The 26682-nt window shown below is 63.3% G+C and overlaps 2 protein-coding genes across 3 annotated transcripts; one reads left to right on the top strand and one right to left on the bottom strand.

Annotated features, from left to right (window-relative positions):
- Window positions 1–494: 494 nt before the first annotated feature.
- Window positions 495–22327, top strand: SLC22A18 (solute carrier family 22 member 18). Of its 2 annotated transcripts, none has more exons than XM_021677009.2 (11): window positions 495–560; window positions 1425–1700; window positions 5581–5678; window positions 6812–6972; window positions 7206–7338; window positions 14766–14884; window positions 16055–16162; window positions 17321–17421; window positions 19444–19545; window positions 19749–19869; window positions 22096–22327. In XM_021677009.2, exons 2-11 carry the CDS (start codon window positions 1557–1559, stop codon window positions 22281–22283), a joined length of 1275 nt encoding a protein of 424 aa, XP_021532684.1. In that variant the 5' UTR covers window positions 495–560; window positions 1425–1556; the 3' UTR covers window positions 22284–22327. The 2 variants fall into 2 exon arrangements, with proteins under 2 accessions (XP_021532684.1, XP_021532685.1); XM_021677010.2 differs by lacking the exon at window positions 495–560 and adding an exon at window positions 907–988.
- A 2712-nt stretch (window positions 22328–25039) lies between these two features.
- On the bottom strand, window positions 25040–26215 carry PHLDA2 (pleckstrin homology like domain family A member 2). The gene is made up of 2 exons (XM_021677001.2): window positions 25654–26215; window positions 25040–25433 (listed from the first exon to the last, which is right to left on the bottom strand). The coding sequence occupies exon 1, from the start codon at window positions 26147–26149 to the stop codon at window positions 25664–25666; it is 486 nt and encodes a 161-aa protein (XP_021532676.2). The 5' UTR covers window positions 26150–26215; the 3' UTR covers window positions 25040–25433; window positions 25654–25663.
- Window positions 26216–26682: the final 467 nt, after the last annotated feature.

The raw sequence follows: 26682 nt of genomic DNA, 5'->3' as shown, positions 1-26682 counted from the left end.
CCTGCCTCTCTGGTGGCCCCGGCAAGGGTTGGGGAAGCGGCAGGCAAGGTGCAATGGGGAAAGCGGGCTCTCAGCTGCTGCCAGCAGCCTCCAGGTCTGGGGAGTGAAGTGAGGAGGGGCCCAGAGCTGTTCCCACAACTGCGCCTGTCTCCAGCCCCACACTGCCTCTCCTGGGGTCCGGAGTGGACCCCTGTGCTACCTGAGGGTCAGTGTCCGCCTCCAGAGGGCACCGGCCAGGATCCACGCTGGAGAGGGCTGGGGCGGGCGAAGCCAGGCATGGGGCGGTCCCACGGGTGGGCGGGGAAGGAGCGGGTCCTTCGGGGGTGGGGGCGAGGCGGGCACGGCCAATGAGAGCGCAGAGGCCGCGGCGAGGGCGCTCCCGGAACGCGCAGTGGCAAACGGCGAGTGCGGGAACTCGGCCCCAGGAGGGGCGGTGCCTGTCCCAGGTCAGCCCCCGCGAGGGCGGGGCCGGGGCTCTATGCGGAAGGACAGGTGCCCAGGTCACCCAGGAGCGCTCACCGCACCGGCACCCGTGCCCAAGCCCACCCCTGCGAAGGCAGGTATCCAGGCATACCCCGGCGAGGGCGGCCCCTGAGCCCCGAACCCCGAACTCCGGCGCAGCGTCGCTCCTCTGCCCAGTGAGGTGCCCCTGACGTGCCTGCTGGGGCTGCCCTGCTCCCCACAGCCTTCCCGAACACCTGGACCGCTGCTCCCGGGCCCTCAGTGGGACTCTCCGTCCTGCCCTACCGGCCCAGATGTGCAGTCAAGTGTTAATGTGGCAAATTTTGGGAAGGCTTCAGCAGCCGCAAAATCCGGCACCCACCAGTTGGAGGCCGGGAGGGGAAGGGCGGGACAGACAGTGCCCTGCTGTGGGAGGTGAGGCAGAGCTGCCTGGCCTGGGGAGCACACAAGGCTGAGCTGTTCCCCTGGTCACTCCAAGACCAATCCAGAAGCCCCTTGGAGCTCTGGCTGCTGGCCACAGAGGAGGGTAGGCCTTCCCTGAGAGCCGGGTTGGGGACAGGGCCACAGTAGGCCTAAGGAGGCCCCCCAGGCACAGGGACCCAAATCAACCCTCTGGCCACAGAAGGCACTGATGTTTTGAGCTGCGCACAGCCACCCCTCCGAGCCTCTGCCTCCCTCTAAAAGTGGGGCATGGCACCTTCCTGTGTCAGGCATACGGGCACCGAGCCGGGCACTGAGGCTGGCCCACCTGCAGGGGTGGCACCGAGCCGGGCACTGAGGCTGGCCCACCTGCAGGGATGGGTGGAGCAGTGTGTCCCTGCCTCCCCTCCCATGGAGGCTATGTGCCTGGAGACCAGCAGTTGTCAAAAGTGGAGAAGGGGGGCCACCTGACGGGTCCTCTAAGGTCCAGGTGGCAGGAGAGCCCCGCTGTGGGGGTCCTGCAGCACTGTCCTCTCTTGCAGGCAAGGCCAGGCGGGTGCTGCCTGGGACCCAGTGACTCAGCACCCCCGCCCAGATCAACTGGACTTTTGGCCCCTGCTCCGCCAGCCTCCTGCTCGGATCTCTCCTGGGTCTTACTGCGGCGCCTGCCCAGGATGCAGGGAGCTTGGGCTCCCAGGGACCAGGGCCAGTCCCACAGCAGGATGGGCGCTCTGGACCGGCCCTCAGTCATCCTGCTCACCTATGTGCTGGCCACCATCGAGTTTACGTGCCTCTTCATGCAGTTCTCCATCTTGCCAGTGAGTAACATGCCCCAGCCCCTGCAGCCCCAGCCAGGGCTGCCCCGCTGTTCCTCCTACCTTCCATCTGGTCGGTGGCAGAGAGTGGGGCCTTCATGCTGCCAGGGCCCCTCCCGGTTGGGACCCCATGCCACGTTTAAGCTGAGTAAGTTAAGGGACCCAGGCCTCTGCCTCCGGACCCCTGTCAGCACATCCTGCATTCTGGCTGCAGTCCCAGCCCCCCAGGAGAAGCCGTGGGGAGCCGCCCCACTTCGCTCGTGGGGGCAGCACTCCCAGAGCCCTGCTAGCGCACAGCTCCTCCTGCCTCTCACCAGCAGCCTTTGCCCTCTGGAGTTCCTGCCCCAAGGGCTGCTCAATCCTGTCTGGACTCTGGCAGATCACCCCTTGGAGAGGCTCTCCCTGCCCCGCCGCCAGCTTATGTCTCTCCCCTCCATCCTCCTGGGTCCCTGTTGTCTGCTAAGTGGTCTGTGGCGGCAAACTGGTCTCAAGCTTTCGCGTGAAGGAGGGAGAATGCGGTCTTTTACTTCATTATCTCTGTTGCCACATGCATGCAGAAACATTTCATGGGCAAAGTCATGTTAGTTTGGTGTATCATTCAGCAGCCTGCAGCACAGTATGTGGCTCTGAAGCTGTGATCGCAACGATTAAGTCATCTTCACCAAGTCTGGAGAGGCTTGGGAACGAGTCTCACGTCGCCAAGAAGCGCAGGCAGAGTCGGGGCCAACCTCGGGCCTTCCGACGTTTGCTTCTGGGAAGCCTGGCCCTCCTCCTCTGAGCCCTCAGAGCCTGGACCTGGGCATCTGGGTGGGAGTGGGGATGGACCTTGGCACCATTCCGGGCCTGGCAGAGGCTTCCAGCCCCATGATGAGCCTAAGGATCCCTCTCCACCATGCCTTGGAGCCCAGCCCACTCCCGCTAAATGGCCTGGGCCAGGCCCTGAATCTCCTCCTCAGCAGTGGGGAAGCCTGGGCGGGAGCCCTGGTTTTTTCATCATAAAATGCGTCATAACAGTCCCTACCTGTGGGGTGGGGTGGGCAGGAATGAGAAGTCACAGCCCTTCCGCCAGCCGGGCACAGTGGCTTTGACCGGCCCTCCAGGCTCATGGGGAGGGTCATGTATTCATTCAGTAACTCGCACTGGGTGCCCAGGAGCTGACCCTGATGCCAGAACCTGCAATACTACAGGGCGTGAAGTCCCCAGCAACCCACACCCTGGTGCTGAGCAAGATGACCGTCAACAGCAAACACACAGGGACTGCAGCGGGAAGGGGGTGGGTTCGTCCCCGGGGAGAAGGCAACCTCGGAGCAGGGCTTGAAGGAAGCAGGAGAGGGCTGGGAGCCGCCGGAGTGGCTGGAATGGACAGGCTGAGGCCAGAATGGGACCACACTCCACCTGCTGCCCACAGGACTCGGCTGGGGATGGCTGTGGGGAGGTGAGAGGCGGCTGGAGTCCGCATGTGCGGTCGAGGGATTGCAGGGGGTGTGAGAGGAAGCTGGCTCGGGAGCCCTGAAGATTTGGGCTTGAGCCCGCAGGAAGGAGGCGTGGACAGGAGGAGAGGCAGTCTTTGGGGAAAGATGGGAGCCCAGCTGGGGACGGGTTGAGTCTGAGACGATTTTAGTGGAGAGCCGAAGGGTGCTGACACGAGGCAGTTCAGCACAGAGGCTCCGGGACCCTGCAGCATGGAGGTGGTCATGGGTGGGCCCCCCCCGGAGGGCAGGGAGGCTGAGGTCGGATGAGCAGGGGGAACTGGCAGTGGTGGCTGAGGTGAGGCAGGGGACCCAGCACAACTCAGAGCAGCAGACCATCGTGGAGGAGGGAGGAAGCCACCGAGACGGTTGTCACTCCAGTGGGAGGTGTGCCAAAGCAGGGCACTGGAGGCAGCAGTGTGGGTCAGCGGGGACTTCAGGGAGGGGGAGGCAGCGGGAGGCAGGGGCCTGCTCCCAGGGCTGGGAGAGGAGAGATGGAATGAGAGGAGGCTGCAAGGGGCAGCGGCTGCTCAGAGCTCTGCCAGGGCATACGTGGGAGCAGCTGCAGGGAGCGTCGAGAAAACGCAGAAGTAACGGGGGGTGATTGGTCTGGTGGGCAACCCCTCCCAGAAGGGGACTGTGCAGAGAAACCGGGAGAGAGGAGCACTGGGAGGAAAAGGCTGGGATGTGACACGGGCAGGAGGATGGCGTGGAAGGCCAGGACAGGCGGGCAGCCATGGGATGGGGAGCTCAGCGTCCTCACGGCAGCGGGGGAGGGGAGGGATGGGGGAGGCAGAGGTTCACTGGGGGAATGTGGGAGGATTGTCAAGTGAAGCTCACAGACAGAAGCGACCTGGTAGATGCGGGGCTTCCCCAGCGCTGAGCTGAAGGAAGGAGTCTGGGGTTGGGGGAGGGAGGGGTTGCTGACTGCTCTTGGGACTGAAGTGCACTAGAGAGAATCTGTGTGGGCAAAGCGGGCAGAGGAAAGAAGGGGAGTGGGACCCCGAGGCTGAGCTTAGGGAAAGGTCTAGCGTATGAGGGGGCGGTGTGCTAGCACCTGGGGCTGCCGTAACAAAGTATCCAAAGCCAGGGGGCTTGGAGCCACAGAAGCTTGTCTTATAGTTCAGGAGGCCAGAAGTCTGAGGTCTAAGCTCCCTCTGAAACCCACAGGGGAGGGTCCCTCCCACCTCTTCCAGCCCCTGGGAGCCCAGACATCCCTTGGCTTGTGGCCTCATCACCCCGTCTCCCCATGGGTTTTCACAACGCCCTCTCCGAGTGTGTCTGTGTCCCAAATTCCCCTTCCACTGAGGACACCAGTCACATTAGGTCAGGGCCCTCCCTCATGTCCTTGCTATAACCTATTAACTCTGGAAGACTCCATTTCCTTAGACAGTTGCATTCTGAGGTTCTGGGGGTTAAGACATATGAATTTGGGAGTGCACAATTAACCCATGGTGACATCACTGGAAGGAGGGTCAGGAACTCAGAGGCAGGGGCGGGGGGAGGGGCGGCCGGAGGGGCACCCAAGTCACAGGGAATGAGGGCAGTGATAGGAGGGGTGTCCCTGGGAGGGATGCTGTCACGGGCCTACCCCTCCCGAGGGGCTGAGGGGCTGGGGCCTCACAGAGCAGACTGTGTTCTACTGGGCAGTCGGCCACCTCCCAGAGGTCACTCAGGGGCTTTGGGACAATCTGTTGCTGGCCAGGACAGTGCTGCTGGCTTTCCTACAAAGTTTTGAATGAATGAAGACAAAATGGTGGGGGTCAGGTGCCGCTCTGAGGTGTACCCTGCAGAGAGGAAGGACCCTAGAGGCCACTGCGGGCTCCCGCCTAGGAGAGGAGAAGTAGGGCCCCTCGACGTTCACACTGCACAGTCAACAGAGCCCAGGCCCTCAGTTCCCTCCCCACACTGCCCATCCGGGGACCCCAGATTCCAGGTCCTGCGGTCTTTCCCAGCCCCTCCCCACAGGCTCACCCTCAGTCCCCTCCCCACACTGCCCATCCGGGGACCCCAGATTCCAGGTCCTGTGGTCTTTCCCAGCCCCTCCCCACAGGCTCACCCTCAGTCCCCTCCCCACACTGCCCATCCGGGGACCCCAGATTCCAGGTCCTGCGGTCTTTCCCAGCCCCTCCCCACAGGCTCACCCTCAGTCCCCTCCCCACACTGCCCATCCGGGGACCCCAGATTCCAGGTCCTGCGGTCTTTCCCAACCCCTCCCCACAGGCTCACCCTCAGTCCCCTCCCCACACTGCCCATCCGGGGACCCCAGATTCCAGGTCCTGTGGTCTTTCCCAGCCCCTCCCCACAGGCTCACCCTCAGTCCCCTCCCCACACTGCCCATCCGGGGACCCCAGATTCCAGGTCCTGCGGTCTTTCCCAGCCCCTCCCCACAGGCTCCCTCTCCTGTGTTTCAGTACCTGTCTCGGAAACTGGGCCTGGATTCCATTGCCTTCGGCTACCTGCAAACCATCTTCGGGGTGCTGCAGCTGCTGTGTGGGCCGGTGTTTGGCAGGTACAGTGTGTGTGTGCAGGGGGCTCTCGCGACAATGACCCAGGCCCTCTCAGACGCCATGGCCGGGATCAGCCAGGTTCCCCGACCCCGCACCAGACCCCACTGGGATAATGGCACTCCTTGTGTCTGATGGGAGTGCAGAAGAGCTTTGGCCCCTGGTAAGTTCCCTGAGTGTCCCACCCCACGCTTTCCAGTAATCCTGGCCATAGCCAGAGAGAGAGTGTGATTGGTGAACACCTCATGGCTGTAAGCACCCAACCCATAGGCCTGCCAGGGCCAGGCAGGAGGGACTCTGGGGGCCCCACACACCCCGGGTCTCGGTGCTATGGGAACGCTAAGCTCCGGACAGGACAGGAACATCCTCCCACAAGCCACATCGGACAGAGCAACTCCTTAGGTAGAAATGAAGCGGCTCCTTGGGCAGCAGACCAGCAGCGGTCTCTGGGAGGGCTTCCGCTGGCCCGGAGCAGGAGGGAGAAAGGAGCTGGGAAACTGTCTGTAAAACGCAGGCCTGTCCCTTGCTCACCTGGGATTCTGACTTTTCTTTTCTTTTCTTTTTCTTTCTTTTCTTTTCATTTTTCTTTTCTTTTTGAGATGGAGTTTCGCTCTTGTCACCCAGCTGGAGTGCAGTGGTGCAGTGGTGTGATCTCAGCTCACTGCAACCTCCGCCTCCCGGGTTCAAGCGACTCTCTTGACTCAGCCTCAAAAGTAGCTGGGATTACAGGCACCCGCCACTATGCCTGGCTAATTTTTGCATAGACAGGGTTTCACCATGTTGGCCAGGCTGGTCTCAAACTGCTGACCTCAGGTGATCCACCCACCTGGGCCTCCCCAAGTGCTGGGATTACAGGTGTGAGCCACCGCACCCAGCCAGGATTCCATCATTTATTTTTACACGGAGCTTGTCTTTCCTGTGGGTCAGTCTCCCAGCTCAGTGAAGCTGTCTGCACACAGCCCCACTGGGATGCTGGGGAAACTGAGGCCCTGAGAGGAGGGAGGCCTCCCAGCAGCCACCCAGGCGCTCAGGCCATTCATCCCCATCTGCACTCCAGACTCCCTGGTCAGCCCCTGGGCGAGGGGAAGGGGGACCCTGACTGCCTCCATAAGGGTCTGACCTGCCCTTCGGCCCCCAGGTTCGCAGACCAGCGCGGGGCACGGGCGGCGCTCACCCTCTCCTTCCTGGCGGCCTTGGCGCTCTACCTGCTTCTGGTGGCCGCCTCCAGCCCAGCCCTGCCTGGGGTCTACCTGCTCTTTGCCTCCCGCCTGCCCGGAGCACTCATGCACACGATGCCAGGTAGGCCTGGGGGCCAGGTAGGGCCGGGGCGGGGGCAACCTGGGAGGACCAGGCCACTGCTAGGGAGGTTGGCGTGCGGGTGGGGTCTGGCCCTAAGGGCTGGACGGGGTTGGGGGGTGACGTGGGCATGGCTTGTGGAGGGGCAGGTGGGGTGGAAAGGGTTGAGGGAGGTGCGTCGTGGTGAGGGGCCCAGCAAGGGGCTTTCACCACTCAGCCCCCCCGTCCCCTCCCAGCCGCCCAGATGGTCATCACCGACCTGTTGGCACCCGAGGAACGGCCCACGGCCCTGGGCCGGCTCGGCCTCTGCTTTGGCATCGGCGTCATCCTCGGCTCCCTGCTGGGTGGGACCCTGATCTCTGCGTATGGGTAAGTGGAGGGGCCGCGGTGGAGGCTTTGGGGTCAGGATGCCCTCGGCCCCCTCTCGACCTCGGTTTCCCCTTTTGCTCATTTGGCAGGCTGGGCTGGGAACTGGGGGTGCAGCTGGCCATGTGGCGTGGCTGCAGGGACACCTGGCCCCATGCAAGGCCTAGGCCTGACCCCCCGGTCTGGCCCTCTATGGGTCCGCGTGATATCCCAGTGCTGTCCGGGGTGCCACCAAAGCTGTCCGTGCACAGCCTCACTGAGACGCTGGGGAAACTGAGGCCCTGAGGGGAGGGAAGCCTCCCAGCAGCCTCCTGCTGGGGACTGGGATGCTACAGCAGCCGGGCTGAGCTGTTGGACAGTAGCCAGAGCGGATGGTGGCCAGGAGGCCGGGGGAAGCATGAGCATAGTGGGGAGCGGGCTTCCCACTCACCTCCTGACAGTCCCTTGCCAGCTGTCTCTGGAGGCTGTGAAGGTGGCTGTGCTCGAGAGGGTGCCCCAGGGAGGGGGGCTGCAGCAGGACTCTGGCAGGAGGATCCATGGATCTGCTGTCTCCTGCTGTCAGCTCTTCCTGACTCGGTTTCCTCAGCTCTGAAATGTAAATCCTGATAGGAGGGGCATGGTCCTGGGAGGGTAGATGAAGTCACCGCTGTGCCCCTCCCCCCAGCTTTGTATTCTACACCCAGCGTCTTCCCAGGCCCTGACCCCCACCCTCTGCTGGCCTGTGAGTTTCTCTGAGGCTCCATCTGGCGTGGAGCCTTCGTGGCATCCGAACCCCCCCCACACTGGGGGTGCCCCTTGGCATGAGGGCATCACTTATGTGGACACCAGGCTCTCCAGCCCTGGATGAGCTGATGGCAGTTCCCAGGCCAGGCACCAACTGTAAGGTTTGTTCTTGCCGAGTTTAAAAAGAAGAAACTGAGGCCAGCACAAGATCCAATGTGAAGGGTTTATTCAGGCTCCCAGGCAAGGTTCTGCAGTCCGACAGGAGGGGCCGGAGAAGTCGCGTGGACTCCTCTCAGATGTGGGGTTTTATAGGGAGTGAAGGAGCTCGATTGGTTGTGGGAGAGCAGGACTACTATTGGGTAAGGTTACAAGCCTTTGTTTGCATACAGGACTTGGCTGCTATTGGTTAGAATTACTCGGCTGCTATTGGGTAGAAAGACTTAGCTACTATTGGCTAGAATCACAAGACCCCGCTTGCATACTGGGTTCTTTAAGGGAAAGCCAGGGTGTGTGAGAAAGGGAGAAGGGAACATGCCCGAGCATGTCCGAGCTTTAGGAAAAAAGAGGGGGTGGTGTGTGCGTCCGAGCTCCCAGCGAGGCAACCGGCCTTACACCAACCACCTAGGGGCTGCAGCCTGGGCTCCCCAGGACCTCGAGGCAAAACCCAACAATGGCAGATGCAGCTGGGTGCTGGCGCAGCCCAAGCACCGGGAGGGCACGATCGCCTTGTTAGCACACCTCCTGCTCTGGAGGTCTCTAGGGCTGCGCTCAGTCGGGGCCTTGCTTGAGGCCCTGAGCGTTCTTCCAGCATTTTCATCAGAGGCTGGGCTTCAGACTGATGGCTGCTGCTGCCTGTGAGCGGGAGGGTGGGGTGGGGTGAGCAGTTTGTCTACTCACGGATGTTTTCTGAACACCTAATTGGTGCCCCCAGGACTCTGATCTAGAACACGATGGTGAACAGCCCAGGCTGAGTCCCCGGGCTGAAGTGAGTGTGATTCGAATTCCCGTAATGTCATCTGAGCTACATGGAGCAGAAAGTCACAGAGCAGAACTGAGGGTTCAACGGACGGGGTCACTAGGGGCTGTGTGAGCAGGTGCCATCTGAGTCAAGGCCCGAAGCGGGTGGGAGAGGCGGAGGAGCCACGGTGCAGAGACCTGGGTGTGGAAGCCAGGAGGCACCTACGTGGGCAGCAGTGGCGGGTCGTCAGGGATGGCTCCCCCTGAGGCCAGGAGGCTGGCAGTTGTGAGGCATGGGGAGCCGGCACCACCCAAGGCCTGTCTCTCGAGGGTGGCTGGGGTGAGGGGGGTGCGTGAGGAGGGCACAGGGAGGAGTGCTGGGCTGCAGCAGGTGGCCAAGCTGGGCAGCCACTCTCCCATGGTGCTGCCCACCCTGGGGACTCTGCCGGCTGTTGCTGTCTTCCTCCCGTCCTCACCTAGGAAATGGGCCCTCCCCTGCCCTCACTCTCCTGCAGCACACACGCCTTCTGCAGGCCCGCCTCCCAGGCCTCGGGTCCCTCCTGTGTCTCCTGCCCTTTCCCCGTCCCCACTGCTGACCGAGAACACCACTAACATCCCTCTCCCTCCCTCCAGCCGCCAAGACAGCCTCTCCCCCTACCCATACCTGCCAGGGCATTCCATGCGCTTCCCTGCCTCCATTCATCGCAGGATCTGAGGCACTTTACAACCTTGACGTTTCATCACCAGGCCAGCTGTGACAGTTCCTTTGATGGGTGGGGAAACTGAGACCTGGGAGATGGTGAGACTACCTCCATAGAGCCCCCAGTCCCTGTCCCAGGCTCAGGTGGTGTGGGACTCCCTCAGCATCCTCACACCACACCCAAGACACAGGGCACTGCATGGGCCTGTGGGAAAGCTGGCTGCCCAGAGTAGGGGTGGGAGGGCTGGAACTCTGCCTTTGTCCAACCCAGATGGGGAGAGGGAGGCCCACACCTCCTCTTCAGGGGCTCACCGAAGGCAGTGAGACCAGTGCCAGCCGGACTCCAGGGCCTGGTGCCCCATGGCAAGGGCCAGCCCCCTGGCCTCCTTAGTCTGGCAGCCCCCAGCCAGCTCTGGCTCCTGGCCTAGCCAGGGGCAGGAGCCTGGTGCAGCTGTGAACGCCCCCTCCTCACAGCCTTCCTGCCCTTCATTGATGGAAACCAAGGCACGGCACACATGGGGTCTTCCTCTCTGCCCACCCCCCTGTGTATCCCATTCCCCCAAAAGGCCCCAGTCCTGTCTCGTCCGCACCCACCTGGGCAGCAGGTGGGAGGAGGAAGTGGACTTGGCACCCACAGGCTGCGGGGGCGGGCACTTGTATAACTGGTTTGGCCCAGCCTCTGGAGCCCAGGGCTGAGAGACCAGGCTGGCCTGGGGAAGGACCGAGACCTGAGTCACCGCGCACACGCTGGGCGGGGGGTGGCTCTGTGACTCATGTTCTGAGCCCAGACCCTCACAGCCTGGGGAGGGATGGGGAGAGCCATAGAGTCCTCCCTGCATCAGACAGCGGGGAGCCCTGCAGGGTTTGCCTTCTCCGGGTGGACAGGCGGCCACCAGGTCAATGCCCATGCCATGGGGGTGCCAGTACCCAGCCAAGAAGAAACGAGGAGTCAGGGGCGCTGGAGCTCAGAGAGGCAGGACGAGGTGGGAAGGGAGGGGAGCAGCGCCCCACGTGACCCAGGGCACCCCAAGCGCTGAGCAGAAGCTGAGGGGTGCAGGGGTGTCTGTAACAGGGCATCTGCTGTGCGGGGGAGGCAGAGGCTGGCAGGCAGTGGAGGGGGAAGCAGGATATGGGGGACCCGGGCCCGCCCCCACCCCAGCTGGGTGGAGCTAGGGCTGTGGAGGGACATAGCAGAGCCGGAGAGGCAGGAGCCCCCAGAGCCGGAGAGGCAGGAGACCCCAGGGCCAGAGAGGCAGGAGCCCCCAGAGCCAGAGAGGCAAGAGCCCCCAGAGCCGGAGAGGCAGGAGCCCCCAGAGCCAGAGAGGCAGGAGCCCCCAGGGCCAGAGATGCAGGAGCCCCCAGAGCCCGAGAGGCAAGAGCCCCCAGAGCCGGAGAGGCAGGAGCCGCTGCTGTGTCCGAGTGCTTCCCAGGGCCCAGGACACTCTGGCTCTTTCTGTTATTTCCCCGGCAGGGAGGGAGCAGGTGCCGCTGAGATGGTCCCGGCCCTGCCGTCCCTCAGAACAGCCTGGGGGGCAGCGGGGCGAGCTGGACAGGCCTCCTGCTGGCCCTGAGTCACTGCAGTCCCAGAACCCCTTTGCGGAAGGAGGAGCTTGTGGCTTGGCTGGAGGGCTGTGTGTTTGGGGAGTGGGGGGACCAGGTACTGGGAGACACGAGGACTGGGAGGGGTCAGGCCAGAGGGGCCTCTAGGACTTTCTGGGGCACCCTGGAAGCCAGAGGACAGCTGAGCTCAGCGTGTCCCTGCAAGGTTCTTGTCTTCAGACATGGTTCTAACTACAGCGTCGTGGGGCAGCCAGGGGTGACTTGTCCCAGCCCTGGGCTGGGCGTCAGGGATGCTCTGGGCGCCCCCTGCCCCATCCTCTTGTGACCTAGGGGTCCCGTGAAGTTAGGTCCCAGCTGACCCAGCCTCAGCCCCACCTGTGGGTTCACTCCTGGCAGCAGGATGACCTGGGCACCTGCTGTCACCTCTCGGAGCTTCAGAGCAAGGTGAGGCTAGATGAGGCTTGTCACTGGAGACAGTATGAGAGCTAGACTAGCAGAGGTTCCTGGAGACGCGGCTGAAAGGCAGCTCCACTCCCTGCTGTCTGGGCAGCCTCAGGACCTCAGGTGTGGGCTGTGGTCGGCGGGGGGGAGGGGGGGACAGCATGCGAGGGGCTGGGTCCTGCAGGTCCAGAGGGGCCCCAGGACAGGGGATGAGCCACAGGGCGGCTGCCAGCCCAGCTCTCATTTGCATAAGAGGAAATGAGGTCGCCCAGCAGGTGAGCTGAGGAGGAGGGGACAAAGACCAATTAAGCTGTCCCCGCCTTCCTGGTCGTGGCTCCATTGATAAAAGTGTTGGATGCGCCCCTGGAAGCCAGCGTGCCCCTGCGTCTGGGCAGGTCAGGGTGAGGTTGAGGGGGGCTGAGCGGAAGGGGCTGACTGCACTGTGTGAATGGAACCTTGATTCAATGGTCCTGGGGGATGGCCAGGCTGTGGGGGCGGCGGAGGCGTGCAGAGGCCCCGGAGCTGAGGCCGGACTGCCTGATGTCCTTCCCACTCCTGGCAGTTCGTGTGGGGGGAGCGGGAGAGAGCCTTGACTGGGGAAGGACGGCCCAAGTCTCCCCCAGCAGCCATCCGTGGCCGCTGGCACAGTTGTGGGCCCTGACTCCCTCCTGGGGCCCTCCAGGGCTCCCCAGCCCCAGGCTCTCCTGTTGCCCACAGCAGCACTGGCCTTGGGTTCTCCCGCCACCACTCGAGGCCTGGCTTCCTGCCACCAGGACTTGCTTGTCACCAGCCTCCCAAAATAGCCATTGAAGTGGCGCCTCTGCTCCTGTGCACTTCTGGGGCACCTGGCAAAGAAGGCAGCTTTTGCCCCTGCCCAGCCAGACCCTGAGCTATGACGTGCAGGCCTCTGAGGCCAGGGTCCCAAAGAGAGGGCCCTTCTCTCTGGTGCTGGCCACAGGAGCCAGGCGTCCCTCCCACACCACACATCCGTGCCTGCTGGCTGCAGGGACAAGCCGTGGGGCTGGAGCCCAGCCCTGTCCTTTCCCTGGCATTTTCCCAAAGGAAGGGCCCAATCGTGTGGAAACCCAGCAGCCAGAAAGCCCAAGTATCTGGCGCCCCGGGGCCATGGGTGCTGGGCAGGGGGGCAGGGTCAGAGCTGCCTTGATGGATTGGTGGGGCAGCGGCACAGGCAGGGTGGATGTGTGCTGGCACCCCACCCCACCCATGTGAGCTCAGGGGTCCTGCCTGAGAAATCAGAGCTGGCCAATGCCCAGACTCTGTACCCAGAGGTGGCCCACTGGCTGTCCTAGTCAGCACAGCACCAAGTCCCTTCCTTGCTCTGGCAAATGGGTACATGTAAGTGCACGTATACAAGTTTGCGTGTGTGTGCGTGTGCACGTGTTTGCGTGTGTGTGTGTGTGTGCATATGTGGCTGTGGTGAGGAGGGGTGGAGAAAAGCTCTTTCTTTTTTTTTTTTTTAATCTTTTTTTTTTTTTTTTGAGACGGAGTTTCGCTCTTGTTACCCAGGCTGGAGTGCAATGGCGCGATCTCGGCTCACCGCAACCTCCGCCTCCTGGCTTCAGGCAATTCTCCTGCCTCAGCCTCCTTAGTAGCTGGGATTACAGGCACGCGCCACCACGCCCAGCTAATTTTTTTGTATTAGTAGAGACGGGGTTTCACCATTTTGACCAGGATGGTCTCGATCTCTTGACCTCGTGATCCACCCGCCTCGGCCTCCCAAAGTGCTGGGATTACAGGCTTGAGCCACCGCGCCCGGCCTGAGAAAAGATCTTTCTTTGAACTTGGTGGGGACACACTGGTCTGTGGCTGGCCGTGTTTTCGGGTGCAAGGGCACCTTCCAGGACCCTGACTCCTGCTCACGTCTGTGCCCTGAGGCCCTGACCAGGGTGGATTTGGGGGCTCTACTGAGGTCGGGGCAGGACCTGTGCTGCCTGCGTGAACGGCTCACACGTTCGTCCCATCATCTAATGAGCACTGCGGTCTCAGTGCAGGGTCCAACCTCGGCCCACCTGCCTCAGGGACCAGAGTCTAGCAGCTAGTAAAGTGAGTCTTTCTCAGATGGCATGCTGTATGGGAAGGAGGGCTGGGGCCTCACCAAGAAGGGCCCTTGCAGGCTGTTTAGGAGTTTGCTCAGCTGCTGCGACAGAGGCTGTGGTGGTCAGGCCTGGAGGCCGTACAGCCAGGCTCAGTGGGAAGCCCTAGTTTCCTCCTGCCTCTCCCTGAGGGGAGGCCGCTGGCTCAGCCCCCAGGAGGCAACGGCGACAGAACAGCCCACTCCAGGCGCCCGTGTTTCCAGGTGACAAGGCCTGCTGGTTCCTTCCAGGGGAATCCCAGGCCGAGTTTCCAGGTGGGGACTCATGTCAGGGAAGCTGACGGGAGAGCCAGAGCACAGGCCTTGGTGGTGGCCCGGCAGGTGGGAAGGTGGCAGAGCAGCCTGAGAGGCAGATCCGGGGTTTTGCAAGTCTCTGGAACGAACCCTGGCCCAAAGCTCTCTTCAAGCCCAGCATGCCACACCCACTCTAGAAAGTGGGGAGGGGTCCTGCCAGGAGGGGAGGCAGTTTCTGAGGGCCAGCTAAGTGCCAGGCCTGCCCTTGCCCCCGCTGGGGAGGCAGCGTGACCATCCCCATAACACGGCACGGGTGCCCAGGTCTCGGAGAGCCCCTCCCAGGGACACACACGCCAGGCTTGCCCTTTGGAACCTCTCCTGACATTGACCAGCCTGGGAGGATGCGCCGCCTACCCCAGGCACCCGCCAGCCTGGCTGCCACACCTGGCACCCACAGGGGCTGCCAGGGCCTGGGTGCCATGGCCAGGGCCAGGGATGGTGAATACTTCACCGGTTCCTTCATCCACCACTGAGTAGATGTCCTCTGAGGGTCCCGGTCCCCAGTCTTTAGGTCACAGACTGTGGGGACGTGAGAGGTCAGCCGTTGGAGCCATAGTGCGGCCGAAGGCGCAGGTCGGGGGAGGAGGTGGGCGCCTGGGCCCTGGGACCCTCGCCCTGTGCAGCCAATGCTGTTGCCCACAGGATTCAGTGCCCGGCCATCCTGGCTGCCCTGGCCACCCTCCTGGGAGCTGTCCTCAGCTTCACGTGCATCCCCGCCAGCACCAAAGGGGCCAGAACAGACGCCCAGGCTCCACCACCAGGTAAGCCCTGCCAGGTACACCCTGCCCGGATGCCGGGGCTATGGGGGGGATTGGCTGGGCCTGTGTGCTCCAGCCAAGGGGCACGGGGCAGGAGGGGGAACCTGGGGGCTGCTCGCACCCTCCTGCCTTCCTTGAACCCCTCCCAGCTGCCGACTTCATAGGAGCCAAGTGAGGTGTGGTCGTGAAAAGGTGGAAGTGAGGCTCAGACAGACGGGGAGACCCAGATGGGGATGCTGTAGGAGGGGAGGCCCAGAGAGGGCTGGGGAGGCCCAGGAGGGACCCCCAACAGGACGGGTGGGCCAGCAAGGCTCCCGAGGCTCCAGATGTCCAGGGAGATGCGAGGGTGCTCCCCAAGGCACACTGAGTGAGGGAGGGCAGAGGATGGTCAGGCGGGTCCCAGGAGGAGAGGCCAGGGCTTCCCAGAGGAAGTCCCCTCAAGGGTGGTCCCCTGCTGAGCCTGGCCTCTGCACATGGGGCACATGGCAGGGCCTGTGCCTCTGTGCCTAGGGACTAACAGCCCAGCCTGGGATGGAGGAACCCACCTGGGGCCATCCTGGGACAGAGGGCTGTGATGGAATTAACCCAGAAGGTCCAGAGGAAGGGCTGGGTGGAGCTAGGGCAGTAGCGGGACATAGCAGAGCCAGAGAGGCAGGAGCCCCCAGAGCCGGAGAGGCAGGAGCCCCCAGGGCAATGGGCAGGAGGAATTCATAAACCCATCAGGGGACCCGCAGTGCCACACTCAGAGGTGTCCAGTGGACCAGGGCATGGCGGTGACTTGTGAGCACAGAGTGGCATGGCATCGCCACTGTCTTCTTCTGGGCTGCTGGCCAGGTCACGCTCTGTCCCAGGCCCCAGGCCAGGACCTTACAGGAAGCAGCTGCTAGTCCCTTGTTCAGAGGCTGCCATGCACAGAGGATGTTTTTCCTGAGTGCCTCTGGGGATTTGGGGGGCCCTAGGCACGCGTGGAAGTGTGCTGAGTGGTGGTGCCCACCTCGGGGCTGGGAGCATCACCAGCTCTCACACCCACGAGCGAGTGGCACTGAAGCCAGGGGAGAAAGATGTACCCTGGCAGGCAGTACAGGGGCCTGGGAGCAGTGAGGCCTGCAGCCGGGTGAAGGGAGGGCATTGGGACGATGGCCTCCGCAGGCCTGACTGGCCTCTCCCTGCCAGGCAGCCCCCAGGTCAGCGTGTTTGACCTGAAGGCCATTGCCAGCCTGTTGCGGCTGCCAGACGTCCCAAGGATCTTCCTGGTCAAGGTGGCCTCCAACTTCCCCTCAGGTGAGTCTCAACTGCCACTGGCCGTGGCCAGAGCCTGGCAGAGTTCCAGCTGCAGCCAGGGCCCAGCCCTTCCTCTGGCCTGTGCCCCGCAGGTCCACGCAGAGGTGGTGCACAGGCGGGAGCGGGAGGAAGGCAGAAAAGGGTCTTTCCCACCTCCCTGCAGCCCCTCCACACCGTGAACCTGCAGATCCCAGGGTGGGTCCCCACAGGCAGAGGGCCTGGCTCTCACCCTCACGCCCTGTGGGCCCACGTCCTCTCAGGACAGCTGAGACGCAGGGAAGCAAGTGTGAGTGTCAGCACCGCCTTCTGAAGCACACTGGCCCAGGGTCCTCGCAGCAGACCCAAGGGTGTCACGGACCAGATAGAACAGCAAGCCGTGGACAAGCCCATGGACAGCCCTGTCTCTCAGAAGCCCCGTCCGGGCTCCTCCAACTGGGATGCCAGGAAGCAGGATGGAGAACAGGCCCTCGACACTCCGACTGCCCCAGCCTCTGTCCCACCCAGCCTGCCTAGGCAGGCTCTTTTGATTCTCAAAACTAGAGCCCAAGTCACTAACCTCAGGAACAGGAGCCTTTTTTTTTTGAGGCCACTGCCCAGGCTAGAGTACAGTGGCACGATCTCAGCTTAGTGCAGCCTCCGCCTCCCAGGTTCAAGCGATCCTCCTGTCTCAGCCTCCTGAGCAGCTGGGACCACAGGCGTGCGCCACCACCCCCAGTTAATTTAAATTTTTGTAGAGACAGGGTCTCACTATGTTTTCCAGGCTGGTCTCAAACTCCTGGCCTTAACCAGTCCTCCCTCCTTGGCCTCCCAAAGTGCTGGGATTGCAGGCGTGACTTCGTGGGCTTTTATAACAGAGGCCCAGGGTGGGTCTTGGGGCCAAATCCTCTCACGTGGTCAGCCCTGGGTCCCCCCATTCCAGCGCCTTTCTGCTCACAGTCCAGAGCTTAGCAACCCCTTGGGAGCCAGCTTCCACGCCAGGGATCTGGCAGAATTCCAGGGAAGGGTCTCACTGGCCAGGCTGGCACCACAGGCCCCTCCCTGAACCAGGCACCGGCCAGGGCCCAGACCCCCTGATTGGTCAGGCTGCTGAGACAGGAGGGAGGCAGGCAAAGGCCGGGGTGCGGTGGTGCTCACGCCTGCTCCCCTGCCCCGGCTCAGGGCTCTTCATGATCATGTTCTCCATCATCTCCATGGACTTCTTCCAGCTGGAGGCCTCCCAGGCTGGCTACCTCATGTCCTTCTTCGGGCTCCTCCAGATGGTGAGTGGCACACAGGGCCTGCTGGGGGCACAGTGAGGGTCTCCAGTGGGGCCGGCCTCTGAGAGGGGACGCTTCTCCCGGCAGAGGCCGGGGAGCCCTCGGCGTCCCATCCGGCACATGTCCGGGTCCGCAGGGAACCAGGCCAGGGAGGGAAAGCCGGCTGCAGTGGTGAGCACACTGTGAGGACAGTGGACTCTGGCCCCTGACGCAGCCGGCTGGAGTCTGTGGCAGCCCACCTGTCCACCAGCTGTGTGACCAGAGCAAGTCTCCCAGACTCTCCAAATCCACCCCATGAGGCCGAAGTTCCACCTTGCAGGGTCCTTGGCAGATGAGGTGACCTAACATGGCAAAGCACTTAGACCAGTGCGGGCCCCTGTGGAGGCTCCATAGGAGCAAGATGCCAGCACTCAGAGGCCAGGCTGTCATTGTAGATTGGTCTGAAACCCTGGCAGCTCTGACGCGGCAGGGGTCCTGTCTGCCAGCCCCCCAGAACTGCTCAGCTCCCGGGCCAGGGCGAGCCCCCTCCACCGCCAGCTCCTCTGGGCATCTGGACCAGACCCTGGGGTGGTGGGGACAGGTGATGGTGTGCGGCCACCCACTATGGCTGCCTGACAGCCAGAGCGAGGGAGGGGCTATTCTGGGACCCGCCAGGGTGGGGGCGGGGCTCTCGGCCTCTCTGGAAGCCTGTGGCATTCCTGGCACCTCCAAGCCATCGGCTCTTCAGCCTCTGGGCCCAGGACTAGACTAGTGCTAAAATAGCCTCTCCTGGGAGGGGCTGGACCCCCACCGTGGGCAGCGAGGGCTTCTGCTCTGAGGGCCGGCGGGGCCACCCTGGCAGGGTACAAAGAGATAAACAGAAAAACAATAGCAACAATGATAGTGACAACCCGGGGCTGGCGCCACGGGGCTGTTCCCAACAGGCCCAGCTCACCTCAGGCAAGACCCTCATCAGACCCTGGCTGAAGCCTGCAGCCAGGATAGACGTGGCAGCCCCTGGCCTGTGTCGGGGGCACTTGGGCCTGGCATAGCTGCAGTGGGGACCCTGCCTCAGACAGACAGAGCTGGGTGGTGACCGACACCATGGAGACGCCCTCGCAGGAACTGGGCTGGTGAACTGCCCAGGGCCGGGGAAGGAGCGGGGTGAGGCCTGGGGACCCTGATAGGCGGAGCAGCAGGACGGGAGGCTGAGGAGGGGAGGAGGGGCCTGCAGAGTAGCCCAGCCCCAAGTCCGGCCAGGGACGAGCTGCTCAGCTCCAGGTTCAGGTCAAAGCCTGCAGGGCTCCTAAGTTTAAGCTTTTTTAGACTTAATGGACGAATGGAAACACAATACACAGGCGTCTGGCGCTGTGAGCTCCTCTTAGGCGCATTGCGCCGAGTGAAATTTGCCAGCTCCTCCTTTAAAAAACTTTTAAAATCCCAAAACACTCTAAGATAAAGCAAGTGTGAAGGTAAGATCTTTAAGCCATGTGTGGTTCGGGTTCTGCCTGACAGGACGTGGGGAGAGTGGCTGGTCCCCTCCAGAGGTCCTGCGGGCTGGGCCTGCCCTGTGGGTGGATACGGAGCCCAGGGACCCTCCAGCGGGGCCACCCCTGCATTCCAGGCACGTTGGCCCAGCGCTCCCTGCTCGGTGGAGGAGCTGAGACGGCCAGATAGGGAGCCTTGCCCTGACCTGGGAGCTGCCCACGGCCAAGCCTGGCCCACCGAGTCCGTCCCTGGGAGCAGGCTGCGGCTGAGCCCGGCCCAGCGAGTCCATCCCCGGTGTCCCTGGTGTCTCTGGTGTGGGCCTTTCTTTCTTCCCTTGTGGAGAGGAGCCCTGTCTCCTCAGGAACCTCGGAGCCGTCCTGACAGTCACTGCTGGCGGGGCGTGGAGAGACCCCAGGGGCTTGCAGATGCTGAGAGGCCTTCTCTGGAGAGGGACTCCACAGGCCAGTCTGGAGGTCCCCCGCTGTTGGGGCTGGCCACGGTCCAGACACCCCTCCCTCGCCTCCCCCATCTCACTAATACCCTCTCTGTCTGGTCTAGGTGACCCAGGGCCTGGTCATCGGGTGGCTGAGCAGCCACTTCTCAGAGGAGGCGCTGCTCCGTGCCAGCGTGCTGCTTTTCATCGTGGTGGGCCTGGCCATGGTGAGGGCTCCGCGCTCTGGCCCACTCCCCTGACCCTCTCACTGGGGCAAGGCCACTTCGGACAGCGCCATCTGTGCTTAGGCTCTTTGCCCCCTCCACCCCCCACCCCCACCCAGGGGCAGCAGCCAGGGTGGAGAGGGATCGGTAAGACCCTAGAGAGGAGCCTGGCCCCACTCAGCTCGGCCCCCACCTGCCCGTCCCAGGCCTCCATGTCCAGCGTCTTCCACTTCTGCCTCCTGGTGCCCGGCCTGGTGTTGAGTCTCTGCACCCTCAACGTGGTCACCGACAGCATGCTGACCAAGGCCGTCTCCAGCTCGGACACGGGTGAGCTGCAGCCGGCTGGTGGGCAGCCTCCTCCAGGAAGCCCTAGGAAAAGCCTAGTGGGGGTGGGATGGTCTAGGGGCCTGGGGTCCATGTGGGGTGGGGTGGGGTAGATAAGGTGGGGGCCAGGGGTCTGTGTGGGGTGTGTGGGGTGCGTGGGATGGGTGCCTGGGGTCTGTGTGGGGTGTGTGGGGTAGGGAGGGTGGAGGCCTGCAGTCTGTGTGGGGTGGGTAAGGTGGGGGGCCTGGGGCCTGCATGAGACTCCTGCCCACCACCTAGCCCAGCTGGGGGCAGGCCAGGGGCCTGGGAGGGGCTGCCCGGAGGTGGCATTTGGCTTGGCTCTGAGAAGCACCTAAGGGGCTTGCCTGCCAGGCCCAGAAGCCCCAGGGACTTCTGAGCCCTCCCCCAGCACAGGGGGTCACGCAAGTGCTCAGGGACTTCCTGAGTGAGTGAGTGAGTGAATGCACACCATTAAATCCAGAGAGTCCCTAGGCCACTTGGGGGACACAGGGCCCCCAGATATAGACCTCCCCGCCCCCACTTCGGACCTAGCTTGCTTTCTTGAAGCCTAAGAAAGCCCCTCATGCAGTCTGGGGATGCCCTGGTCCCAACAGTGCCCAGGCTCCTGCCCCACCCCAGGCGTGGTATGGGCACACACCGGCCAGTGCAGGGGGCTCCTGGGCGCTGGCGGAGGTCACAGGACTCAGGGAGTCCTTTGGAGTCCTGGAGGTTCTTCCAGGCCTCCCCAGCAGCAGAGCCAGAAAACTCAGGGCACAAGTCTGACCCTCCTTCCAGCCGCCTGTCTGGGAGGTGCAGATGTCGGGGGGCTGCAAAGGGTAGGCCTCTTCTCAGGGCTGCCTGGGAGCCTTCAAGTCCTTCCGGGACTGTGACTCCATGGTGCAGGGGCTGGCACAGACTGAGCCAGGAGGGCTTCCTGGAGGAGGTTGGGCCGAACTTTGGAGAGGCCAGGAGGAAGGCACAGGAGAGGAAGGCCTGGAGAGCTGAGGAAGAGGGCTCTGGATGCTGAAGGAGGCCAGGCCCAGGCCACTGGGCCACATCATACCCAGACACCACCGCTGGCCTGGAAGGAGCAAGCACCTGGTTCCCAGCAGCAGGCTGGAAACCCACAGAAGGGGCAGGAACTGCACCCTGTGTCTGCAGGAGAGGCTGCTCTCAACGGTCCTCCGCGCGGGGCCCTGAGCCCAGGTGGGGCCTGGCCAGCTTCTTATCACAGCTGACAGGCCAGAGATTTCCGACTCCAGGAGACCTGGGCTCTGAAGCCCCTGGAGCCAGTGACCCTCTGGGCACGGGACCAGAAGCAGAGTCCTCCCACTTGGAGTCCTGGGGGTCCTCCCGCTTAGTGAGTGCTGCCCTCCATGTTGCCCGAGTGTTGACAACAGCCACAGATAGTGTCACATGTCTGTCCGTGCTGGGGGGTAGCTGGCCAGAGGGCTGTGGAGACAGGGCGTCAGGGACAGAGCTGGCTGCTGTGCAGGTAGGGGCTATCCGAGGGTCCTGGGAAGTGGCTCGGTCTTGCTGGGGCTCTGTGTGGGCTCCCAAAGCCCCTCCCTGGCCCCGTTGGGGGAGTTCCACGGAGTAGTAGGAGGTCTGCAGGATGGGGCTGCTGGAGGAAGGGCTGATGGCCAGGAGGGGCTGTGGGGTGGGGACGTCGTGCCCACTCCAAACCCAAGCCCCAGCAGTGTCTCAGGCCAGCCCTCGGTAGTGGTGCGCACCCTGGGAAAGAGCCGCCCTGACACCCTGGGCGGGAGGTTCCGGGTCCCAGGCACAGATGCCATCTCCCTTGGCAGGCCTGGCAGGGCGGGCCCTGCTGCGGTGACCTGTGGCCCTGTTCCCAGGCTCCTCCTGCACTTAGAAACTTTCTGGAGCAGGGAAGAGACAGCCCATGCCCTGGGAAGCGCCCCGTGCTGCCTCCCGCGGCTGAGTGGTCCTCAGGGAACAGGCACAGTGGGTAGAGAGAGCTGCGTTTGCTCCGGAGGCCGGGTGGGTGGCAGGGGGCGGGGACCGGAGGTTCGAAACCAGCAGGAAGAAAGGCCTGAGGGCTGTTTTCGGGAGTATTTCACCAGACCACGAAGGTGCGGACTGTGCTGTGAGGCGGGGGGGGGGTGGGGGGGGGGTGGGGGGGCGCGGATTAGGAGTGGCGGGAGGACATGGCTGTGTCCAGGAAGTGGGCCACTGCCCAGGGCCTGACCCCCCCTATCCACCCTCCAGGGACCATGCTGGGCCTCTGCGCCTCCGTGCAGCCCCTGCTCCGAACCCTGGGACCCACCCTCGGTGGCCTCCTGTACCGCAGCTTTGGCGTCCCCATCTTTGGCCACGTTCAGATTGCAGTCAATACCCTTGTCCTCCTGCTCCTCTGGAGAAAGCCTATGCCCCAGAGGAAGGACAAAGTCCGGTGACCGCTGCCCAGACACAGACTGGCAATAAACTCCTAATAAATCCCTCCGACCTCTTCCGGCCTGGTTTCTGCAGGCTCACGCATGGCCTGCCTGCGTCCTTCGGGGAGGGATGGGGCCTCGGGACTGGAGGGCTTCCTAGAGGAGGGGGCCTACAGCTGGGCAAAGCTCTGGGGAGGGCAGAACCACCCAAATTGGTTCCCAGTCATTAGTGTAGCCCTGAGCCCACTCACAAAGGCCCCCTGCTCACACCCCAAGCAATGGGGAGCTCCTGCCCAACCCCCTGCCCACTGAGTGCCTGCCCAAGAGCAGAAACAGTTGCTTTAAAAGATCAATCCCAGAACTTTGGGAAACTGAGGCAGGTGGATCATGAGGTCAAGAGATCGAGACCATCCTGCCAACATGGTGAAACCCCGTCTCTACTAAAAAAAAAAAAAAACTGCTGGGCATGGTGGCTCAAACCTGTAGTCCTAGCTACTCAGAAGGCTGAGGCAGTAGAATTGCTTGAACCCTCGAGGCAGAGGTTGCAGTGAGCCAAGATTGTGCCACTGTACTCCAGCCTGGCAGCAGAGCAAGACTCCATCTCAACAAAAAAAAAATCAGGGAACCAAGGCCTTCCTACATGGAAGAGAAATTGCCCTCGCTCTGCTGGACAGCACAGCACATACCCAAACCTGATCCTTGAACTAACTGCACCAGGGACAGCCCAGCACACACCCAAATTCTGGTCCCAGAACTGTACTAGGGAGGCTGCCAGCCACCCAAACCCCAGAACTTCACCAGGGAAGCTGCCAGCCACTCAAACCCCAGAACTCCACCAGGGAAGCTGCCAGCCACCCAAACCCCAGGACTGCACCAGGGAAGCTGCCAGCCACTCAAACCCCAGAACTCCACCAGGGAAGCTGCCAGCCACCCAAACCCCAGGACTGCACCAGGGAAGCTGCCAGCCATCCAAACCCCAGAACTCCACCAGACACACTGCCAGCCACCAAACCCCAGAACTGCACCAGACGCTGCCAGCCACTGGAACCCCAGAACTGCACCAGACGCTGCCAGCCACTGGAACCCCTGAACTGCACCAGTTCCCCAGAACTCCTCTGCTGTACCCCTCTCTCAGCCTCCTTGTCCCATAGCTCAGCAGTCCCAGCATTTTCTGCCCCAGGGACCAGTGTCATGGACCATTTTTCCACGGATTCGGGTGGGGAAAATGAAACTTTCACCCCAGATGATCGGGTGTTAGATTCTCATAAGGAGCGCCCTCCTAGACCCCTCACATGCATAGCTCACAATAGGGTTCTTGCTCCTATGAGAATCTGCCACTGCCACTGACCTGGCAGGAGGCGGAATTCAGGCGGGAGTGCTCGCCCCGCCATTCACCTCTTGCCTTGCAGCTGGGTTACCTGATTTGCTGGCCAGGCCGCCTACTGCTGCCTTCCCAGCCTCCTGACCACAGCACTTCCCGACCCCTCACCCCCAGTCCCCAGCCCTGGGCTCTGGGGAGAAGAACTGGGCATGGGGAGCCGGCCCAGCCACTTGGGGTGACCGATCGATCCATCTGGAGAGAGCAGGCTCTCCACAGCCTCAGCGAGGGTCTGCAGCTGCCCCCAAGACCATGAAGGCTACCCCTCCTCTCCTTGGGCTGCCTTGAAAAGAAACTGTTAAAACGTGGACTCCCCAACTCTTAGAATTCTACTGTCCTCAGAATTTGAGGAATTCCAAAATTCCTCAAACTAGAAGTGGCCTCAGAGCTCAGGCCAGATCGTGCCTCTGCTCGAAGCCCCCAGGGGCAAGGCCTCTCCTGCTGACCTTGGACATCTGTCCAGGTGAGGCTCTAGGGGGCAGCTGGGAGGCCCGGGAGCCCAGCCAGGGCAGCGTCCTCAGACGCTCTTTTCTGCCTTTTGCAGGAGCCCCCGCTCCATTTGCACGGGGGCTTCACAAAGTGTGCTGGGAGAAACTTCCTGGCAGGAAATGGTTTCTTCTGCATCTAGCACCAAGACTCCCACAGGCCATGCAGCAAAGGGACAGCAAGGGACAACACTCTCCCCACCCTGACCCCAGACCAGCTAAGAGGCTTCGTCGGCCCCATAGCAACACAGATTAGGGCCCGATTCTGGTACTTCTCTGCCTCCCCTACCGGCAACCCTCCATCCAGGAAGGTTCCAGAAACGAAGGCCCCATCGTGGGGCAAGGAGTTGTGCCTGTACCCCTTATCAGCTCCTCAGCTTGTTCATCACCAGGAGCCCTTCTGGGTGGGGGACACAATTCCGGAGCCCTGTCTCAGACCCTCCTTGTCTTTCAGAGAACGCAGCCAGGGAGGGCAGCAGCCGTGCTGGTCTGCTATCTCAGAAAGAGGGGCTCAGGCCTCTCCATCCCCGTCTCCTGGGGCAGCACCTGGACATGCAGGGACCTCTGCCTCCTGCCCCAACATCAGAGACAGCCCAGAACTCTCTCTTGCGCCCTCAAAAGCAAAGGTGACCCTGCCCACTCCACACTTCGGGCACAGGCCAGGAGCGCTGGCAGCAGGCCGCCAGAGGGCTGAGGGTTTCCCTCGGGTCTGGTGCCAGGTGGTGTGTGGGGAGGAAGGGCTGCTGGGGAAGGTCCTCCACCACAGGTAGCAGCAGGGCCATGGGCCACCACCCTGTCCTCCCAGGCTCAGTTCCTCAGGACACAACAGGAAGCAGAAGGTAGCCAGGTCAAACCCCAGGGCACTTCCTGGCCTCCGGGGAGGCTGCTTGGAAGGAGGGTGTGGACCCGGCCCAGCAGATGACACGATTCATTTATTCATTCAAAGCCGGTTGCCCAGCGCCTTTCACACCAGCCCGGCAGGACTGGATGAGGGTAACCTGCCCTTCCCTTTCCGGGCCTCCACCCTCCCAGCAGGAATTTCAGAGCCACAGCCGGATGGTAGAAAAGTGAACTGGCCAACTTTATTTGCGGTGGGCGTATCAATGCAAAACCAAGATATCAAGACTATAAAATATGTGCCTACAAAGAATCAGCGAAATAAATACATAGATATTAGATAGTCCAATAACTTAAGGCGCCCTTGCTGCGGGGCGAGGATCCGCGCGCCCGGCGAGGCGTTCTGCTGCTGCAGGGTTGGCGAGCGCGGGCTGCGTCGGGACCCCGGTCTGGCTCGTCCACTGTGCGGCCCTGTGGGAATAGGACTGGGTCAGGGAGCCGCGCCAGGGCCGGTCGGGGTCCAGCCTGAGGGGCCCCGAGACCCTGGCGCGAGGGGAGCAGCGCGATCGCGGGACGCCGGGTCCCCAAAGAGCTGCAGCGCCCCGCCCCGCCCCCCGCCCCGCCGTCGGGCGTGGAAGTGGCTTCTCTCCAAGGCCCCCGACCCGGCTATTGGGCGCGGGCCGGCACTCACCGCGGCGGGCTCACGGCGTGCGGGGCTGGGGCTGCGGGGAGGGGTCCGAGGGCTCCGAGGGCTCCGAGGGCGCGGAGGGCGCGGAGGGCTCGGAGGGCGCCGCGGCCTCGGCGGCCTCGGCGGGTGCGGCGAGTGCGGCGGGCGCGGGGCGCTCCTGGCGGCTGCGAAAGCCCTGCAGGGCGCGGCGGTTCTGGAAATCGATGAGCGCCAGCGCGATGGCCGCGTTCCAGCAGCTCTCGCCCGCGCAGCGGAAGTCGATCTCCTTGCGCTCGGTGGTGACGATCGTGAAGTACACGTACTTGCCCGTGCGCTCCACGCAGTCCACCTTCAGCAGCGAGTGGAAGCGCAGCTCCTTGGGGCGCGCGCGGGGGCTGGCGGGGAACAGGCTCAGGCGGTCGGAGGTGAGCACGCCGCGCTTCTTCTTCCAGAGCTGGAAGAGGCTGTCGCTGCGCTTCTCCAGCTCGCCCTCGCGCAGCACCTCGTCCGGGGACTTCATGGCGGGCCGGGTTCGAGACTGGGGGCGGCAACACGGCGGCGACGAGGGCGGTGGCGGCGCCGGCTCAGCGCCTCGTGGCCCCGGCGCGGCCTTTATAGCGCCCCTCCCCGCCCCGCCCCGTCGGGCCCGCCCCGGCCCGCCCAGGCCCTCGAGCCACCGCGCCCGCCTGCGCCCCGCGCGCCCCGAGCCATCCCCTCCCCAGCCGGCCCGGGCCCGCACGTCGCGTCCGCGCCGTGGTCAGTTCCCGGCCGCCCCCTCCGGTCTCAGAAGCCCGCGCTCCTCTTGCCCCCGATGCCCCGGCGGTCCGACCCCGTGGGGTGACTTGAGGTCCCACCCCGCCCAGGCGATCGCCCGCACCGTCTCGCAGGCCGGCCCCGCGGAGGAATGCGCTGCATCCAGCCCTGCCCGCGGTGACTCACGCTGGGGAGCCCCAGGAAGCACCCGCGGACCCGGGGTCGGCCCACGGTGGGGAGACAGCAGGGACCAGAACCCCACCCTCCATGCACCCGAGGGCCAGCCCTGCCGTTCTAGGG

This window comes from Aotus nancymaae, unplaced genomic scaffold (assembly GCF_030222135.1).
Source record: "Aotus nancymaae isolate 86718 unplaced genomic scaffold, 86718_ANA_hifiasm-v0.15.2.pri h1tg000106l, whole genome shotgun sequence".
NCBI classification, from domain to species: domain Eukaryota; kingdom Metazoa; phylum Chordata; class Mammalia; order Primates; family Aotidae; genus Aotus; species Aotus nancymaae.
The sequence above is the reverse complement of the archived record's forward strand: the minus strand, read 5'-3'. Positions and strand labels throughout refer to the sequence as shown.